Source organism: Eurypyga helias, unplaced genomic scaffold (assembly GCF_000690775.1).
Source record: "Eurypyga helias isolate BGI_N326 unplaced genomic scaffold, ASM69077v1 scaffold18457, whole genome shotgun sequence".
NCBI classification, from domain to species: domain Eukaryota; kingdom Metazoa; phylum Chordata; class Aves; order Eurypygiformes; family Eurypygidae; genus Eurypyga; species Eurypyga helias.
In genome coordinates, this window is record NW_010264020.1 from 2340 (window position 1) to 23845 (window position 21506).

Sequence of the window (21506 nt, forward strand, 5' to 3'; positions counted from 1 at the left end):
AGCTCAGCAGAGTCTGATATTGCCTGCCTTATGCTTCCAAAAGCCGTATGTAAATCGAGAAGCTTTGTCTGTATAGAGGTAGTCTGGAGAAGAATCATTACTAAAACCTGCTTGTGAATGGATTTGTTAGATCCCATCCACTGCTGAGCTGGAACTGATACTTCAAGCCTCGCTATGTTTGAGAAAAAAACCAAGTGTCTTGGGCTTAACTAGAGTGGAAGTCACCCAACTGAAACATTTTACAAGCTTTGAAATTTCAAGAAAAAGGTTCTAATCTTTTGGCTGTCTTGCTCATTGTTTGGAGATGAAAAGGGAGGAAATCAACATCCCCATGAAATACAATTACTGTAAATTGCTTTCTTTTCATACTGTTTGTAATGAAAATAGGAAAGTTACCAGAGTTTACCTACTTTGCAGAAGCACAGGAAATTTGGTGGATGTAGACTACAAGAAGTCCATCAGCAGTGCAACATCAAATTTCTGCATGAACCAACTAATGGGGAATATAAACCATGGCACAGCAGTGCTAATTCTGGACTGCTCTGAGGTGATCAGAATTCATCTTTATAGTGGAAGAAACCATAGCTCCTTGAAGTGAACTATAAGCTCAAGCTAAACTTGTACAGGGAGTTAGTTGATCCTGTGGCACCGCAGGATCCAGAGCAGGGAGGAAAAGTAGAGTGTCTGCTCTCTGCCTTCCAGTCTCTCCGTCAGGATCTGGAGCCTGCTGGAGGCTTGCTCAGCCCCTTGGGCTGACTGAGGGGGCCCTGAGGCTTACGAGGCAGCTGGAGATGAGTTGGGATACAGGTCCAACTGGGAGACACACCACTAGGCTTGAAACAGGGTCTCCCTGGGAACAGCTTTGTCAAATCCTAATTACACTGATCCTGTGTCACTTGGTTGTGTTCAGGGATTTCCAGCTCCAAGGTCCTAATGAGGCACCTGGAAGTGAGGATTTCCTGGGACCTGGTGGGTGGCAGAGTCATTCCAGTGAACAGGGGTGGGTGGACAAGCCTTTCTCCTGCCCTCCCTTGGATGAGATGGAGCAGCGTGTGCAGGATGAATGCCCGAGGGCCAAGCAGGCAACATTTCATGTCCTCCAGGTGCACCTCTGGAAAAGTGCATGTCTGTGTTTCACCTGCGTTGGGTGTCACAGGCAATTGACTTTTTTGTAAAAAAAAAAATAAAATAATGTAGTCACATATTAAGAGGGGAAGAGTGAACTGGGACGTACCGCTGCCATTGTGTACCATTTTGAAAAAACGCATACCAAATGCCAGCAGTCATCACCAGTTACAGAGCAACGCTCTGATTTCCTTTTCTTTTCCTAAGGAGCAGGAGAGGAAGGCATTGGGAGAGGGTGAGGTCAGCAGCCTCCACTAAATAATGCTACGACGGGCCATTGCTATTTTCTGTTCTTTTTTGTCATACCAGAGCGCCTGGTCAGAGGGCGGGACCGTGTTAAAAATGATCTACCCAGTGCTGCAGTGCTTTCAAGCATGGTTTGATGTTGTTACAGGGAACACTGAGAAGCTGTAAGACGATTATAGTAGGACCAGCTTTTAAAAATTACAAGGTTATAGAAAAATCAATCCATTCTCACTTCTTTTAATTTTTCCCTCAATTTTCGAGGGTCCTATTTTCAAGCTTTTCTCTCCCAGCTGAAAGCTCAGAATCTCTTTGACACCAGGTACTGTCTTTTACAAAACCACAAAATTTTACAAGACTCTTAAGAGCAAGAGGGTTGTGCCAACACTGGGTCCTGAATCATAATTCACAGGTGGACTTTGCACTGGATGGTACTGTGGAAACACTGCCTTTCTTCCAATCCTTTTCTTATTCACATCCTTTTTTTTTTTTTTTTAGTTCAGCACTCCTAAGCAAGGCACTGGGATAAGGATGGTATTTTGTTTTCACAGCTGGTAGTTTTGGGGTGCCCTGTGACTGCCAAGTGCTACAAAAGGACAAATAAAAATACAACACAGGATAAAAAATGACTATCATACTCTGACCAGGAAGGGAGTCACCAGTGAAACCATGTCATTTTCATGCATGGACAGAGCTGTGAAGTAAAGGAAAAGTGTGGAAAGCTTAAGACTGTTTATGGCATTTGGGCATTTGCTTTTGAAATGTGTGTCTTTTTGTGATGTCCTTTCCTCAGTAAAGAAAGAGGCATCCGAAAGAAATGGTTGTCTCCCATCTACTTGCTTCTTCCCTAAGGAAAGAAATGTGCTACATCAGATAGGCTAGAAAGTGTCAGTAGCTCAAGAATCCAGGAATGAGGTTAATGGACAAATACAGGTCTGGTGTAAGCGGGGCTAGACTTCATTAACATATTTGGAGTTACACCCGCTTGTACCAAGTCTGCCTTAAGCCCTGAATCAGCGATTCCCCAGTGAATAGACTGCATGAAACGGGTGCCGAGTTTGGCCCATTTCATCTGACATCTGCATCCTGCCTCAAAGTGGCATGTCACACTTACTGCACATCAGATCGCACCTGCCCAAGCAGTCACAGGCAATTGACTTTTTTTGTTAAAAAAAAAGAAAAAAAATTTAGTCACATATCATCAAGAAAAACAACATTGTTTTAGGACTCTTATCTCTTCACTCCCAAATATCCTGTTTCTTCGAGCTGCAGTGGCCAGGACCAATAGAAACCTCTTCCTGCCATTGGCTGACTTCATTTCCCAGAGTTAGCACAATCTCATCCGCTCTAAACAACCTCATCAAAACTTCTTTCTGGTCAGAGCGAAGCAATAATTATTATTAGCAATTATTAGCGATCAATAATCTTGCTCACATTATGGCAAGCACTATTAAGGTAAGAAAGGGGTACCTTTTTTGTTGGAATTTTTTTCAGTGGCGTGTTCTTTGGTTTCCTTTATCAACCTAGATAAGTTAGAATTGGGCAACACCCCCACTGCCACAATAGAGGACAACAAGATTTCCTTTGTACTGCCTAGTAAATTTCCTTTTTCCTACTCCAACCATCCGCAAGGCTTAAAAACTTCAAACTCGGAAAAAAAATTGGGTTTTTTAAATTCACTGTTCAGTGCTGTGGATTGCATATGCGAAGCCCTTTTATGAGAGCTTCTGAAATTTCTTGTAGGTATCATTCTGACAACTTGGACGTGTTTGCGGACTGCCATAAGGGGAGAGGGTGTGCAACTGGAAGGAAAAAAAGGGTTTCTAAGAGCGCTAACCTTTTGGATACTTTTAAATGCTTCTCTTGCCGATGGAGACACAAGTATTAGCAAGCGGGAATGAGAGGCACCAGCTCTTGTTTCTGTCTCATGCAGGTGTTAATTATGTGCTTTTCTAGAACCTCTATCCTGATACGCTGGACCTTTCTGAATGTTATTTTAATGGTGGCGGCAAGATCTCATGGGTGTGTTCTTTTTGCTTTAAGTTTTTGGACAATAAAATTCTCTTATTGGCTTATAAATTAATCTTGGAGCATGGTTTGTTTTTTTTTAAGAACGGCTTTGCTGAGTGTTTCAGGTTGTGTCACTTAGAAAGCTGAATATATCTGTATGTCTGTCTATCTAGTTTTTGCTTCTCTGTATGTTGCAATAGATAGCAGTTACACATATAGCAATAGCTGTGATTAATTGCAGAAGTATAACTGTAACTAAATGCTTTGTGATAGTGAAACTAATTTTACGTAAAGAGCAAACCAGCATGTACAGTGAGGACTCTGCGGCATTGTATTATCAGATTTGGGATCAAGGTATTTGCTTTCTTTGTGGTATGGTGTATTTCTGTACTTTCCTAATTATGCTGGAGATTTAGTAAGAGGTATGGAATAGCAGCAGTGCCTGGCCATTAGCTAAGTAGAGCTGCAGTTTGATTTCTCAGTAACTTCTGCTTAGATGTTTACGTTGTAAGGATCGTTTGATGCTTTTTGGTATGGTTTTTGAAATCTGAAAGTCTTGCCTGAAGAAAATGTGATTAAAAAGACTAATGAATATTCCCTTTTTGCAATCACTGATGCTTTCAAGAGGCTATCTGTAGAAACAAAGATCTGAATCTCCTCTGCATTGCTGACCAGTGTCTATTATATGCTCAATAGCGCCTGAAACAGCTGAATTCCCTTTGGTTTTGCTGTGCATTTTGGAGCATACAGGACATGACAGGCAGTCTATGAAAATCTTGAGGTTCAGGGAGTCAAGTTTTGCATTGCTGAAAGAAGGGTTATGTGCTGAGATAGTAATGCTGTTGTTTGCATCTATGAATCAGAATGAACTATTGATGTTGATGAGACCTTTTTTAATGATGGTACAGTGAGATTAGATGTTATATGTGTTTTGAGGAGCTCTTATTATTTACGTTTTGATGTTTTGTGTTGTCTGAATTGTAATAGGGTAAATGGTTGTAAACAATTTCGTTATTATTCCACCTCTACCATTCACTTACAGAAGTGAGAAGATACTCTGTGTGCAGCCGTGTATTATGCAGCCTATTTATGCAATGCGGTCAGCAAAGCCTCCTGAGTGGAAAACCATAAGTTTTTGTCTCCTCATCTGGGAGCATGAAACTTGCAGGGGGAAATAGGTACCCCAGAACATTGCAGATTTTGGTGTTCAGGATGCTGGGAAGGCCTTAGATGCTGAAGCAAGTATTTTATTTATCCAAATGCAAAATGTAAAATGACTGAAAAGAAATGACAGGTGCTTTTTACTCTAGATGCAGGAAATGTACTGTGACATGAAGCTAAGCCAGGCCAAAGAGAGTCAATTCCTCTTCTATACCGAGTACATAAAGAAGTCATTTATCTGAGAGGTTTCTGAAATAAAGAAATTCCATTTGAATGCCAAATGGCTGTTTAAGCTTTTGCTAAACTGTTTCATTTAGCTAATGCCTTTTGCAATTTCAATATAATAGCCTGTGTTGTCTGCTGGCAGTGGGTAGCCCAGCTATCCCAAGGTAGACCTCAAGAGGTTCTGGCCAAGGAAGGTGGAAAGCCTTATCTGGGAACACTGCTCCAGGAATTCACTCTCTTCTTTAGGGAAGCCGAGTCATTAAATGTGCAAGTTGGGTTTTGAATGGCTCTGTGTTCAGTTATAACCAGGGAGAAATTGCTCTAAATGTACACACATGCAAAGGTGGCCTTCCAGTAAAACTCAGTTTCATCGTTTTCCTATCACACACCTGCTGGTACGTCGAAAGCATTCGCTTCCCTATACCTGGTGCACACCCAGCTAATATCACTGTTATGGTTTTTGTCATTTGAAGGATAAAATGCTTTTTCAGGTGGAGAAAGTCTTCTAAGAGTCAGGAGTTCAGTGCTAAGGTGAGATCTTTCCTCTGGCACAAGTAGTATGTGACAGATAGGTGCCCCAGCAGAGCACTGATGCTGAAGACTATCAAATCAGTACAGCTCTGATAGTAAGCAGCCCACTAGTTACTGTAAATACAATTTTAGAAAATATCAAATGCTTCTGAATTAGGCATCTGTCTTTTTTGGTGTTATGTTTTAATAGACTGGAGCAAAAATTACTTAAGTGTTACCTTGGGATGAAGTAAAAATACTTACCCTGAAGGTCATTTTTTTTTTTTTCCCCCACTATTATCCTACAGTGGAACAAAGAACATTAAATATAAAAATATAACTAGAATTCTATTTCTTTGCCGTGTAGCAAGCCTTGTTGTATCTCTCCCCCTGCTTGTCAATGCAACCATTCTTAAAAAAGCTATTCAGTAAGTTGTCTTGACTTTACAATGACTTATTTATTACGCTTGTGGATATTTCTTTTACTCTAATTTCCTTCTAAATATGCACATGTTCACTTTTTATTACTGATTTCTATTGTGCTGTTCACATGGAAGCTACAATTTCTGGGAGAAAAAGTCTGTGTATTTGATAAAGGACAGGAGAATCTTTGTGGTTTCTAAGGCATGAAAGAGTATGGATGTACTGATTAAAGCAGTATATAGTGGCAAGATTTTTTTTTTCTTTGGTGAGGAATCTTAAGTCGGTGCTTCTCTCTATAGTATTACTTTTCTCTCACTTTCTTTTAGAAAACCTAAGTACGCACTCACATATTTCTAAATCAAAGGAAAGCTGAAGACAGTTTAAAAAAATAGTCTGTTCTTGGCATATGGAAATGTTTAAATCTTTGTTTAGAGGGCAGCATCTGCACTGAATCCAACAGAACTAATACAGTAATTTGTACTTCTGCTCCTAGCCTTAAAGAAATTATAAAGACGCTTCTCTTTTTGTTCTCATCTCAGTAAATGATCCAATGGTATATTTAACTTCAAGCCTGTAAATGCTTCCATTGACTTTGGTGATATGACACAACCCTCTTAAACCGAAGTACACACCTGAGTGCTCTGGTGAATCAGAAGCAAGAACATTGAGTGTCTTAAACTGCTTAGCCTGATCTTGCTTTCCTTAATTCAAAGTTTCCACCAATTTCATGAAGATTTTATTCCAATAAAGGCAGTAGAATCAGGCCTATAATTATTTCCAGGTAAAATAGTATTTTTGACTGAAATACAAAAGTACGATTTCAAAGACAAAATAATCATATCATGTCAGATTTTTTTTTTACATTTTTCTGTTGTTTTCTTTTGTTTTTAATCAGCAGTCATTTAACTCAATATGGTTTATGGCTACATATGCAAACCTATGTTAAATTTAAGGATTTTGCTTTACAGAATTAAGTCCCCAGGCAAGGAACAACAACTGAAAAATGCATATATTTGAATGTTTTCATTGGTTTGATTGTTTGCTTTTTCTTAACAAGAACTTTATTACCTCTTGACAAAATGTTTTTCGCCAAGTTCCATGAGTTACTAAAGGTCTTTCAGAAATAACATTAAAAGAATTGAGTGTTCATGGAGAATGACTTGCTAAAAGACAAATACAGAAGTCATTTTGAGAGATGTGAACGCTAAAAAAAGATATTTATTTTCCAAGTGACAGGTTATAATCCAGTAAATATATCTAATGCTGTTCACTCAAAAAGAAGTAGGCTTCATATTGCAAGTTTCTAAATGAAGCCAGCAGAATTATTTTGAAAATCAGCAAAGTGGAGGAAAGAAAAAGAAAAATTTGGTTTGTATCACTTTTTTTATCAATTTTAACAAAGTAAAAGTGATGCAGTAGAAAATATCACATGCAGTGCCAAACCTTGTCAAGTTAACAAAAATCTTTTCATTGGCTGCATCGTGGTTTCTATCAGATTCATCATTAACTATTTAAAAAATATTTTTTTTGATAGGTAATTATACAGTTGAGAAACACTAGCACCTTTTCACATTGGCAGTAATGACAAACCAATGTTCTAACAAAATTACATGTGTTCTGCTAGTCATCCTGATGTCCTTTATATCTATTTGTGTATTATTGAAGAAATGTTGACTGTGTTCAAAACACCCCCAACATTACAGAAACATCAAAGTGCTTATCTGAAAAAGGTGTATCAATCCTTTCCTTAAAGGATGGATGTGTCTTTATGGCCAAAGGGGTTATTTTAAATATTGTACCCAAGCCTGCCTGCGGTTGGATAGTGCTATCCCCCACAATTTATTCCCTACCCTCCTCCCCGCTTAAACGGAGGACTGTATAATCCTGTAAACAACTCATCACAGTGAACAGAGGGAGAAGTTTCAGGAAATCTGGTGAGATTCAGGTTGCAAGCCTGTGTCTCTCCCTTTGGCATGCATCCTTATGCACTGGGTTACTGATTTTTACTATGCAGATCGTCTTCCTATCAGAAACATTAGACATTTCTGGCAGGCAAGGGGGTAGTAGTTGATAACAAACAAGTAATATTAATAATGGCTTTTAATAACTCCTGTATACAAACCAGTGCGACCACTTCTGGTGAGCATCATGTCATAGATCTAATTTGTTCCAAAAGAAAATGAATAAAATTATAATTATTGTCATAAAAATGTCATTGAACATTAAAAGGTTAAAAAGAATCATGAGCAATAGCAATTTTTTAAAGACTAGGTTGAAGGACACACTGACGGATCATCCACATCCAATAGACCAATGGTCTTTCAAGTATATTTTGGAAATTAAGGAGTGGAAGGAATGCATAGGATACGGTCTCCCTTCACTTGCAATGTGTATTTATTTGGAGTGTGTATCTCAACTGATGGGTGGGAAATGGTGTCACTAGGCTAGCGTAACCTTTTCACAGTAGGAGAAGGTCTGACTTGCTTAGTTTAAATGTATGTGTTGCCAGGTTAAGCAGTGCCTGATAGATGGGAAGGAAATACAACAATGAATGACAAGGACTGGGTATATGCAAATACCTTCAGGAAGGGGTGGTGAATAACTATTTACAGGAAGTGGCAGAACTCTTTAAAATGACCTGCCTGACTTAAGAGAGATGACAGAGTGAGATACAGAGAAACAGTGCTGGAACTGGGAAAAAAAGCCACGGGAGACTGGAAGTGTTTTGTTTGACAAATCCTTTACTACAGTTGTGCTGAGAGAAACAAGTAGCAGCATATTAATTCTACATGGAAAGTTTTGCATAACTGTGATGCTAGCATGAACGATTTTTTTTTAAACCTCATTCTTTAGAGCTGAAAAACATCTTTTTTTAGATGATATGTTTACTACCTTGATAAACAGTAAAATGCTGCCACAGCAATTACCTTGATGATAAAGAGTCTGTAGACAGATACTTCCTGCTTTCATTTCCTACCCAGATAAGTTGCCAAAATCAGGGACTACCAATATAGGAAATGCTTTCAATAGGAACTTCCTATCTGTTAATATCTAATTCACTGAAAAGATCTAAGCCCTTCTTGTTTGATATAAAGTTAATGTTCTACCTGTTACTATTTAAACATTTAAACCACAGTACAACACATCTGTTTGTGCAAAAATTTAGGACTGATTCCATTACTTTGGACTGTGAAATATTAGGGGTTTTCTTCGCAATGGTAGGAAAAGTGGCCCTGCATTTTACCTTACTGCCAATCAGGATGCTTCAAAATACATTGTCATTCTGTCAGAGGAAGAGCAAGCGACCTCCCTCCAACTCCTTGTTGCCTACCTCCTTGCCTTGTTTGTATGCATCACCAAATACAATATAGACTTCACTAGCCCTTGAGGTGGACTTCAACAAATAGTTCAGAGCATGTTCTGGATATATTATAATTATTATTGCAATCAACAGTGACATATATATTCAACTGAAATGTCTGAAATGGAGATTTTGCCTCCCTGTGTAGAGAAATAAAACCATGACTAACCTGTATGTTTGAATGTCTGCTAAGAAAAAGAGAAACCTAGAGCAAAAGAAAAATAAACAAAGACAGAAAACCTCCATTGCTAATCGTAACTTCAGGCTAATTGCTTTAAGGCACATGAAGAGAATGAATGAGGATTTACAAAACCTGGAGTGAAATTGGCCAAAATTAAGTCAAAAGTATTTGGCCAGTGGCTTGACTGAGGCTAGGTTTTCACCCAAGTTATTCAGGAGCTCAGCCCAAATGTTGTGCATTGTTTTGCCAACGATTCCCCTGGAGGCATTCCAGGTTTCTGCCACTGGGGCTGAGATTGGTATCTTGGCCTTTCCTCATCGAGTTGAGTAGCCCTTTGCTATTGTGGGTTCATATATATCGCACCTTTTCATCTTTGAAGAACAGCCTCACGTTCAGTTATCTCCTCAGACTGCTGTGGCAGAGGCAGCTGCTGAAGTTCATCTTGTGGTCTAACAGGCTGGGAATCTGAGGTTGGATTTGCAGACCCTCTCAGAGACTGCAGTAAATGCATCGCTTGGAGCACCGGCAGTTGGACCTGAGAGCTGGTCCTGACCCAAAAGCCCAGTTAACTGCAGATGGGTTCTGCAAGTGGAAGTTAGTTTTAACAAGTAATTTCCACAAGGCCACGGGTAAGGAAGCTCTAGGAAGTTGCCCTTTGGCTTTGGGTTCACAGGGGTGTTGGGGAAATAGATGGTGGTCCTGAAAGCAGTGTTCCGGGGACATGGTTAGCCAGCTCTTATCTACTTGCATACGTTTTTGTTATTGTTAGCCTTTGGCATATTCACATCAGATTCCCTCATGCGTAAGGTATTCCCTTGGAAGTGCTCAAAATTGTTGCTTTTTACTGATCAGATCAGCTTACTAAGGTGGTGGCCAGAGACATTTTTCACATTATTTCCATACAGCCATTACCTTTTAAAAAATTTTCCTGCGATTTGTCATCAAGGCACCATTACATGTACCATTTTCATGGAATTCAGAATCGATTGTTTAGTCTACGTAAAGGGGGAAAAACAAGGGGGATCCTGTGCCTTTAATGTTGTTTATAACGGTTGGACAGAGCTTGTCAGGTGAAGGTTAATTGCTCTCCAGTTAAAGCAGTTCTCTGCACAGATGGGTTATCAGGGCTGAACACTCGTTACAAGATTAATCTCGTTTCCGACAAGACTTCCCTTTCCTTCAACTGATTTTTGCTCAGCCATTGGACCTGTCACCAGCCGTTAAAAGAAGGGTGGGTTACCTCTGGGATATTAATGCTTGTGTGCAGTGAAACAATACAAAGCGTGTGTCATATCGGTAGGGAACATCTTTAGGAGACAGCACATTTCAGTGCTGTTCTGAAGGTCGAGATTCATAAACAACAGAAACAATCAGGAACATTTGTATTAACCCTCTTAATGAACACAAACTCCAGCTGAATCATCCGTAACCTCCTTTTTTATGCCCGTTCTATTCTAAATGTGGTGTTTTTTTAGTTCCAAAAGTCTATTTTTGTTGGAAATTTTAGGCAACAAAATAGCCACTCATGAGATGTGGATCCTGGGACTATGCTTCTGCCCAGTTGATTAACTGATGGACGGGGCCACTTCAGTTACGGCTTGTTTCCATAGGGAGGAAATATATCATGGTGGCCACTCAAAGAAATTCAAACTTCGGGAGTTTTTTCTTGGGCTCTACAGTAAACTTGCTGAGTTTTCCTCTTTCTCTAAGCTGGACTAAATCAGAACTGGATCTGCTATATCCAGTGGGTTGCAGAGGTGTAAGATAGATGTAAAGTGAGAGGAGAACATCATGTTCTTAGCATAATATTGCCTTGCTAGCCAAGACTGCAGCAGATCTGCCAGTCCAGGGTGATCCAGCGTGGTTGGATGGTGTGCGTTCAAGGAGATTATGGCGGAGATTATGGCCTTGCTGAAGTTTTGGGTTTATTTCAGGAGTTCTGATACAACCAAAATAACATAAGTTGGCAAAAGTCTCTGGCTGCCAAGTTTCTTCCATGCAATTTCAGTCAGTAAATTCCAAAACACTAAACAAATATTCAAGGCAACAAACAGGGTAGCTCTTATGTTTCCTCAGAGTTTCCTGTCCCGGCTTTGGATCAGTGTGATCCTGTTGACGGTGCTGAGTCTCTGCATGGACTTCAGTGAACTTTGAATCAGGCTAGGTTGCCCCAGCCAAAAAAGCAAGCTCTGTGGAGGGTCGCAGGCAGCACAGTATTCATTGCATGGTTGCTGTAGATGTGATCCATCAAACTGCACAGACGCATGCTGAACTGAAAGCATCTGAGCTGTTCCACGGATGGTTTAGATTAAGGGTGTGCAGACGTGCTTCATTGTGCTGGGATCTGCAATGGCGAGGAAACGGCCCCCACTTTCTTTTTACTGAACTAATAAGACAAATTCAGCACATTTTATACACCTGTAAGGACAGAGGTGTCTGCACATGTACAGCATCAGTTGTGAGGAGACTTACAGTCAGGGACATATGAGAAAATCATGTTATTTCTTCTGATTTGGAGCGAAAAATATATGAAAAGGATACCAAGAGACATATCGTTTCTGTCTGATAGATGCGCAGCAAAAAAGTTGTCCTTGTTCCCATGCATGGGGGTCCTACAAGGTGAGAAAAATGAATTTTTATGCATTGATAGAAATACTGGTCAAGAAACAGTTACTCCTCTGCAAATGTTTCAGTGAAGGTCTTTACTGAAATTGTTTATTTTAATTTATGTTTTGTAAAAATGTAACTAAACTAACAAATTATCTGAAAAAATAGGGTATTTTTAGAAAACTTCTGCCTACAAGCTCCTGACAGTTTCTTAATTTTCTTTGCTTTCATTTACTCATTAAAGTAGTCTAATAACTTTACTGATGAATTATTAGGGGTTTTTAAAATTCTGGTGAGACTAAAAATAAATTTTCCTTTGATTTGGAATCCATGAGTTTTAAGGAGATGTACTCAATACAGTTATAAAGCTGAAATGAAAGGTAGACAGGAATTTAACCTCTGGATGTCATACTCTTCAGCAGAATGCATTCAGAGGCAAATAAATTCAAGTAAGTGTATTCCATTACTGGTTCTAATAAGATAGGAAAAGTGCATAGTAAATTTTTACAATCCCAACTAAATCATTGATGCTTTATGCCAAAGGAGGCAAGTTTAGTAGAAGGTCTCTAAATGGTTGAAATTAAAAAAAAAAAAAATATATGTTCCTAAGGTTAGGTTCTTAAATCTCTGCTTAAATCCCTGAATAAGGGTCTTGATTTTCCAAGGTGCTGATCCACTTGGGAATTCCCACTTACTCTGCTTAGTGAGGCTTCAGGCAGATTTTTGAAGATGGACTGCTTACTCACAATTGGAAACCGCTGTTATGCCACTTATCTGCTTTCACTGACATGAATAAAAAAACCCATGCTTAGTCAATACTGCCTTTCTAGAGAAAGTAAGCAAAATTGAAAATGGGTAGATCTTTTTTGTCCTAGGAAAAGTCTTTGGTTAATAAAATAATGTAATTGAAATAAAATAAAGATCTTCATCGCTTAGGACAGTCACACAGGAGATGAAATTGGGCAAAAGTGGCTTTGCTGTTACTCTTATTTTTTGTACTTTCCTCCCAGCCTGTAGTTTTAATCAGCTGAAATGCTAGAAAAGTGGAGTTTTGCAAACCTTCTCCTGTATTTTCCCACCCACATTTAATCTACCAAAACAGAGTCTGGTTCTGTTTTGCAAAGTAGTAACTGTTTCTTTTTAAACTCTTCAGACTGTTTGTTTGATGTCATTGTGCTAGGTTTTTATTCACATGAGTATCAATTACATGCTTTTGGACAAAAATTGCTGCTAACTCTTGCTACTGGTGCCATGTTTTTGCATTTTGTTTTCTCACTTAGGATGGGAAACTTTAGCTCCAGGCATTCAAAACAGGATAGTAATTAACTATGAATTGTAAAGGTGCGTGGTGGCAAGTGTGTGGCAGATTTGACAACTACAGCACCTTTCTAAAAAATGCATTTAAATAAGTGGTAAAATTTGGAGTATAGCACAATCTATAAAATGTATGTGTAAATTTACTGATTTTTACCTCCTGCATTAATTCTTTCTCTATCATGGTGCCCAGATCCTTTTCAGTTAGCATGAATGTTTATTGTTAGCTGTCTTCAGGTTCACTTTTCCCCCCAGATCTTCATCGCTTAGTTAATCTAACTTTTAGAATCCAGATGAGACAAAATTCAATTCCAAGTATGTTTTTCTTTTGAGCCTGGGCCTTCCTAGTGCTTTTTTCCTCTTTCATAGAGGTTTGGTTTGGCCTCACCCTTTGCCAGTCTCAGCTGCTTCATGGAGGATGCAATTCTTGCCAACTCTCACAATTTTTATCAAGAGTCTTGTGATATTTAGCAGTTTTCTTGGAGGACAGTTTCTTAAATTATATGAACACTTGAAGTCTTTGGTTTTCACTGACAAAAGACTCTCTAGTATTAAAGAATCTACCCTAAAGGCTTACAAGCCAGGAGGCAGACCCAAAGTGCACTGCTTTTAAGAACTCTTGCTGAGACCTGAGTTAAGAAGTTGAAACACTTCCTGCGGTGGGGCTGAATGCAGCACAGGGCAGAGACCCTGCAGAAGAACTACACACACCACCTGGACATTACTTACCTGCTTCTCAAGGGACTTCATGTCGTGTTAGCATCACCTAGGTCTTACGCGCAGAGGTAGATCTCACAGAAAACCCAAGTACCTTGTTGAAGAGTCTGATGCAGATGAGCACTCAGTAACCGGAATTTTAGGGTGCTCTTTTTAATTAATAATGAGTCAAACGAATTTCTGATCATGTTTCTAGTCTGTAAGCTGGGACTTAGATGGATTCTTGTCGTCAGATGTCTGAAGTCCTATTCCTGCAGCTGTAAAGGAATAAAGCTGGCAGTCAAACCTGTTGGAGAATTGTATTTTCTGTATAGTAACTGTCAAAAGCTTTGGCTCATTATTTAAAATCTGAAATTACCCAATGTTTTTAATATCACAGATAATGCACCTCTATATATCTTGGTAGAAATTTGGTCTCCAAATATTGACATTTAGGGAGCTTTTATGGCACTAGAGAGGTTAATTAAAGGGGCTGGTGGGTTGCTTGAGAAAGTTCAGCATTAAATGGGGTGTCTGTGAGCGCCAAGGCATTGTTTTCCTTTTTTTCCTGCTGCTCTTGTGTTCCTTTCCTTAGTGAAAAGTGAAGGACTCCGAGAAATTCAGAAGATTGAATGAGGAAAAATGTTGCAAAATGTTCTATATGGAAGTTTCAAGGGGAGGTAGAGAGTAGTGGAACACTATATTGAAATTAAGGTGACTGTAAGGAATTTCATAATTTTTGTCAGGAAAAGATACTCAGAATTCATGAGGTGATGATGGTTTCAACTTAAAAATCATATTTCAGGGAATAATATATGTTACATTGTTCACGTTCTTATCTACTTTTTAAACCTTGAAATACACATGGTTTTTTTCTGAAATGAAAATTAACAGTCTTGGATTTTTTAGCTGACTCTAGAATTTAGGTTCAAAGGAACCTGATGTTCAGTAAGATCATGAAAGTTGGCAACTGCAGATGTTAAAAAGGAAGCTTAGTAAATCCTCAGAATTAACTTTTTCAAAATTTTAAGTAAGATAAAGCAAATAGGATTGGGATGATGCTGAAGATGAAACTCCTGAGTTTGATAATGACACTAAAAATACATGCTGAGCAGAAGCAAGAACAATGCAATCTGCTTCAAAATAATTTACGGAGTACTGCATAAGCAACTGAAGCTATAATAATCACGGCTGTGCAGTGCTAAAAAAAAAACCAAAGTGAAAGGTGGGAAAACAAAATCTGTCAAGAAAGTACTTTGAGTTATGAAGTATCCTAAGGAGGACAAAGTTTTAGATTTTTTGAAACTGTCAGCTGAGTGTACTAGGAGCAAACTAAAACAAAGTCATTATACTCTGAATTTTAATCACAGTGAGTATAAACTGCAATCTCCACTTCTTCAGAGACAATTTACAATCACCAGATTTGTGTAAATAAATGAGAATGTGACCAATCCAAAGAAAAGAGGGCCCAGCCTCCCAGAAAGTCTAGCTTTTCAGGCAAAGAAGTCCTATGCAAAACCCCACTAAAATTTCCTGATTTTTCCTGTGAATTAGGCAAATGCACAGGGAATCCAAAGTCCAAAGTACATGCTCAAAATTTGCATTTGCTTTTACAGAACATTGGGCAGTTATAGAAGACTTTTTTTGTGCGAAGACCCTGACTTTCTTTTATTAACTACGACTAGCCTCAAGCAGAGAGCTCTGTTGCGCTCCTCAGCCGCAGCCTGACAGATACTGTGCAAAGGCCACAGCCATGCTCCGGGAGGTCACCGCTGCCAGATGTGCTGCCCCCTGCAACCTGGAAATGCCTTGCTTTCCAGGCAAGTTGTGTCAGGGCAAAGACAAGCACTTCCCTACCTGCCTTGTACTTAGCAAATGGCAGAGCAAGTCATCTCTTTGTTCTAGGGGATGTTGGTGCCTGTGGTGTCCCAGCACAACTGTGGAAATTATCGACAAGAGGAGTCCTCAGTTCTTACGTGCGAGTGCATTCACTGCATCACACACACCGTTTGTGGGGCAGGTCATTTAGCAAAAGCCTTAGCATAGCATGTCAGAGTTTCATGTAAGACTATTTGTGTACTCAGCTGGCTCAGAAAGAGACTGCGCTGTGATTCCTCAGATTGTCCTGCTAAAAAGCCCCAACAGAGCTTGCATGAAAAATGCATTCAACCAGCCACTGTGTTCTTCTATCCTCTGTATTTGCTGTAATAAGAAGGTGTTAATATCTATCCATTCTATTCCAGTCTGTTACCCAACATGTCCATTAAGTACCAAGTGCTGCTTCTATCTTCTTTTAGATGACAGAAAATTTAATGCAGAAGCTTAGAATAGAAGTGTTCAATTCCATGACATTCAAAATCTTTTTTTCCTCCTTTCTCTTTTAGTATTCCTTTCTGATTACTTTCAAACCTTCCTAGAGCCAGGGGTTTTTCTGATCAAATATCAGAACATATCTCTACGCTAAAATCAATTTTTTTTTTTAAAGTTAGTTTTGTGCACTGCTCAAAATAAACTCATTTGTCTCCATATATTGAAGGCTTACGATGCTAAGCGATGGATAGTCTCTCATATGAATTGTAACCACTATGGATATCTTCAGCACACCAACGTACTCAAGAACATTACCTTGATTGCCTCTGACTTTCTCAGTTTTTCTGGTTGACTTTCTTGTACTTCATTCCTTCCCCATGGAGGGGGGCCACCAGCAGAATCCTTGTCTCACAGACTTTAGCTTATTTTTTAATCATCCGTATTGTCTCTGTCTCTAGATTTCTTTGATCTCCTTTAGGGCTCCTTCATCTCTTCCTCTGTTTTCTTTTTCACTCAGATTGCCTTTTCTCTGCTTTATGTAATCCTCAGTTGCCCTCAACTTCTAAATGCGTGTTTCTGAAGGGCAGAGCTGGTTTCACACTGTCTCCTGCATCTTCACACAAACTTCTAACGCCCCTTTCCACCAGAAACACAGTTCACCTGGCTGCAAATTTCAGTACCTTGCTTGTATGGGAAAATATTTCCCTCTGAATAATGAAAATGTAGGAGGAAAAAAAGTCCAAAACCTATTTATATAATCAGTAGCCTGCTAATCACTCCTGTTGTTGCTGGCTAAGTGGAGGACATTTTGCTGGTTTTAATTCCCATGTTGTAAGCCCAGTGGGAACAGAGGATTACGTAGCACCGAAGAGTCAGAGCAGGTTCTGCACATGCATGATCAGATGGCTCATGACTTGGGCAGAGGTCTGCAAGGGAGGCTTTTCAGTTATATCCACAGATCTGTGACTTAAAAAAATCACTATATTTTCAGAAGCAGCTTCTTTTTTTTCAGGTTCCCATCTTGAGACACTTCCATTGTGATTTTCAGAGCTTTTCTATTTCCCACAGAATTGGTGTCATTATTAACCTCTCTGCACTATTAATCTGGTGTGAAATGGGACATTATTCTACTCAGCTGCTAAAGTTTCAGAGCCTGCCACAAAGCTCAGTTAATGCTGAAGTTGTTCTCGTGCTTGGAGAAATACCTATAAATTAAAGGCTGTTAGCTCTTATTTACAAATAGTTCTGTTTATGTCAATAGAAGTACTCATATAAAAAGATCATTGTGGAATGCATTTTTAAAATGTGTAGTGTAGTTGCCTTTGCAAGAATTTCACTCTCACCTAAAAATATTGTAGGAGTTAGAGAAATATCCTCTGGGATTGTACTAGAAATACAGAGTCAGGAGCTCCAGACTTTGAAAACAGCACAAATAAGAGCTGAATTTTCAAATAACTGATTAAAAAATACATATTTGTACATGTGACAAATGAAATATTTAGTGTACTCAACACACAAAGCCTATTTGTAGAAAAAGTAGAATACAAGAAGATGTGGCAGGAATTTTAAATGTTTCTAGCAAATGTTTTCTCCACAGTCGTGACTGGAGTCTGAAGCTTCAGAGGGTAATAAACAGCTTTAAAACATGCCTGGTCAGTGATGAAATACTCTACATGAGGAAGCAAAAATCTTCATGAAGCTTTAGATCTGTTTTCCATATTCTTACAAAAGAGTTGGTTTCTAAAGATCTGGTTTAGATTTCAGTCTTACTGGAAGTATAAGAAAGTTTTTATATGTTTAAAAGACATTGAGAATAGTCAGTGTTCTCTTAGTAAAACCAATTATGTGTTTCTGTTAACTGTGATGGAGCAAAATCAGTTCTTCTAGAACAATAATTTTTTGGGGATAAAATTAGTGTTTGAGATCCTCGGTAACCAGTTTGTATTTGGCTGGTTGCAGAATTGCAGTCTTGAGAAATTCATGGTTTGAACAGATGCCTGGTTCATGCATGGATACCTGAGGCTGGGCACCTGCATCTATGTGTGCACCGTAATTATTTGCTTGACTTTGCAGATGTATTGAACACCCACAACTACAAAAGCCTCATTACCTGGATGTGTTCCAGGTGAATTGAATAATATATTAAGAAAAGTTTAAGACTTTCCGTGGTCAAATCCCAGTCTTCAGTCTATCAAGCTCTCAGAGGGAAAATAAAACATAAAAACCCCATCTTCCTGCTCTCATGTCAAGGGCTCTTACCAACTTACGGTTGCCTTTGGTTTACCTGGGCTGCTGGCAGCTCCTGACATCAAAAGCTGAGCCCCAACATTGCAATAGGGCAGGAAGATTCTACACACGAAAAGTGAGAGCCATCTTCCCTTGGGGACGATGTTCTGCATTAAGAGGTTTGCCCCAGCAGGAGCCTGCAGGGATATTCCCCCGCACCCTGAACAGGTTTCTATAGTTGGGAGGGTTTGGGGCTGATGGAGGAGTGCAGCAGGCACTGCTAGTACCACACATTGCATTCACTCCTGCATGTTCTCCCCACTGTGAGGCCTAGGGGTGGTCCTGGGCAGTCAAAAGGCATCCAACAGTGGAGAGATCCCTTCAGTTTCCCTCTTGCCACCATGATGTTGACAAGAGAGGGCGATCAGCTAGAGCAGAGCCAGGTATAGCAGGTGCAGAGCAAGCCAGGCAGGGATGAGTCATTTGCATGGGTTTAGCTGGGCTTGCTCCAGAGCGTGCTGAATAGCTCTTTGCTTTTCCTTCCCCCTTCCTCAGTCTTTTCTCGTCACCTCCACTCCACTTCTTGCCTGCCTTGCACAGCGTCCTTTCATTTTTATTATCTTCTGTGTAGCTCGTTCAAATTGAAAAATAACCTCTGGCACAACTGTGACAGTCACACTGGTCGCACTATGTACTTAACGTGTGCTTTGTATCTAATTTCCTCAACTTCTGCCCCTTCTGTGTTAGCTGCAAGCATTTTGTGACAAGGTCTATCTACTGCTTTGCCTTAGTTCAGTGCCCAAGACAGTGGACTCCATTTCTTTCTGATGCCTAGCACTGCATAACATTAATGGTTAGTAAATACTATTGAGGCCCTTGGAAAGTCCTTTCTGCAGCAGTACCATGGCAAAGTCCACAGAGGGAAATTATCGTGACATGAGTGCTGCCCCATATCTCCTTCTCTGTAGAGTACACCTTCCATGGTGATGCCAGGTCTTCCTGACACATACTAGTGTTCTGGAATGTGGGTTTTAATTGCCAGTGATTGCAAAGTCTGTATTTTTACATCTTTTATCAACAGAGAAAAAAACGGAACCACATTTTTGCACTACAAAAGCAGTGTCTCCCTACCCAAAGATTTCAAAGTTGGTCAAATTCTTGATTTGGGGAAAAGCATTTTAGTTGTTGTTTTGATTCTACAGATGTTGTGGTCTTTTTGTTTTTTTTTTTTTCCTTACTTTTATAATTGTCATGGACATCAAGGCTGAAATAATTTGTTCCTTCCTTACTTTTATTCCTTCTTTCTGCTTTTATATCCTTGACAAGCCAAATGTGGGAACAGGACTTTAAAATAGCATGGTGACATTTATCATTGACTTTTATCACATGTGTCTGAGGAAGTGATATGCGTTATACCTATGGGAGTTTAGTGTATGGGTTTTCTTGGTTTACTGAATACTGGGAACTTTGGAGATTGCTGAGGTTATCCAGGAACTAAATCAACAAGATCTTCTGTTTTTCTCTTCTTACAGAATGACATGTATCACTGTGCTTTATTTAGTCCATGCTTTCATTTTATTAGATTGCATAAATGGTGTCTGTTTACATTCCTTACTGATTCAACTTGAAATTATGACCAAGTATGGCTTGAGTAGTCTATAAAAAGATATGGTAGTTTCTGGCTTTCAGACATATAAAGGTGTTCCTGGAAGCTCAAAACTCAGAGTGCAAATCAGTTAGCCTTCTCGATGGTTTTGAAACCTCAAATCCTTTGAAATAGTTGGCAACTTGCCTGTTGCATATTTACAGTTACACAACTCTTCCTCCCTGTGACTTTTAGAAGTTCCTCCTTCCTTTTTTCTTCAAGTCCCTTGGCAGCATCAAACCAGCTTCTGTCTCTTACCCCCCTCTCCCCAGCCCTCGCCCCTCTAGCTCTCTCTCTCCTTGGTATGTCACATTGTTCTGTGGAAATGGGTTGTTTTGAGTTCACACTTTGTTTTCCTGCTGTTTTTCTGGGAAGCTGGATGTGGCACAAAAGATATGGGAACAGCTTGTAGGAAATGGGTTTGTTTGGGGAAACAATAAAAGAGAAGCAGCCCGCATACCTCTCCTGTATGTTTGAAGGCATAGTATACACTGTATAAAGTCATTTTTCAATACAGTCGGAAGAAAATTCAGTCAAAAACTTTTAGCATATCTGAAGCTTTGCATCCACACAGCTTCTTTTTATAGAGTAATGCTTATTAGATGCTTGGTCTTATTAGCAAGGTATGGGGAAAAGCATCTTAAGGGTTTCTGTTGCTGTAGTACGTGCATATCACAGGGTTCAGGACTCGAGAGTGTCTTCATTTGCATTGTCTTCCTCAGTTTGCTTTTAGTCAGTGGCAGCAGGTGGTCTTTTTTGTCCTTCTGGAGCTAATGTTTGAGTCACTGAAAAATACAGTCAATATCAGAGCTGCAGGGCATGGTTTTAGTAAGAGTAATAATGTTGGTAATCACTAGTTCAGAAGAGATTCTGCTAAAGGAAAAAACTGCAGGTTTTTTCTTGTTGCCACATCAAAGAATGCCATGTGTGTTTTCTTCACATCTACAATTGAAAACGGGCCACAACCTGTTTCTGCTGCATACCAGATTCAGCAGAAAACATGGTCGAAGGACCACAAGTTACGAAATAAAGTTAAAGGTTGAATTTGCGAGGCACTTCGCCTTAGAAAGGGAAAAAGAATGAAAGAAGTTGAAAGTGTTGTAAAGTAATTGTTTAAATTCTCTAATTTTGGATTGGTGATTTTGTTTAGAAAGACATTGCTTAAATAAAGTAATAAGAACTGTTTAAAAGTAAAACCTCAGTTGTAATTAAGTTTTTTTGTGACTGTCACAAAGCTTTTTTTTTTTATATGAGGTTTATTTTTGCTGTTTTATTTTGTTTGGGGACAAAGAAAGAACATTCACTCCAACCTTTGTTTGTCATAGGTATGAAACAACATTTTTCTTCTAATCTGTTGGTTTGTCTAACTCTCAGGCTGCAATATATCTAAAAACATACCAGTCTCTTTGACTGGCTTTACAGTTAATGTTGAGCTAAACCAACAATATCCTTACTTTATACTGGTTCAG

General features: G+C 39.3%; 1 protein-coding gene across 2 annotated transcripts in view; it reads left to right on the top strand.

Annotated features, from left to right (window-relative positions):
- Positions 1-2750: 2750 nt before the first annotated feature.
- ERG (v-ets avian erythroblastosis virus E26 oncogene homolog) overlaps positions 2751-21506 on the top strand; it is a 62747-nt gene continuing 43991 nt past the window's right edge. The window contains exon 1 of one of the 2 annotated variants that reach the window (XM_010156264.1): positions 2751-2823. In XM_010156264.1, the coding sequence (XP_010154566.1) occupies positions 2806-2823 (18 nt within the window). In that variant the 5' untranslated portion in view covers positions 2751-2805. The remainder of the gene's footprint in view (positions 2824-21506) is intronic. The other variant, XM_010156265.1, reaches the window with a different exon arrangement.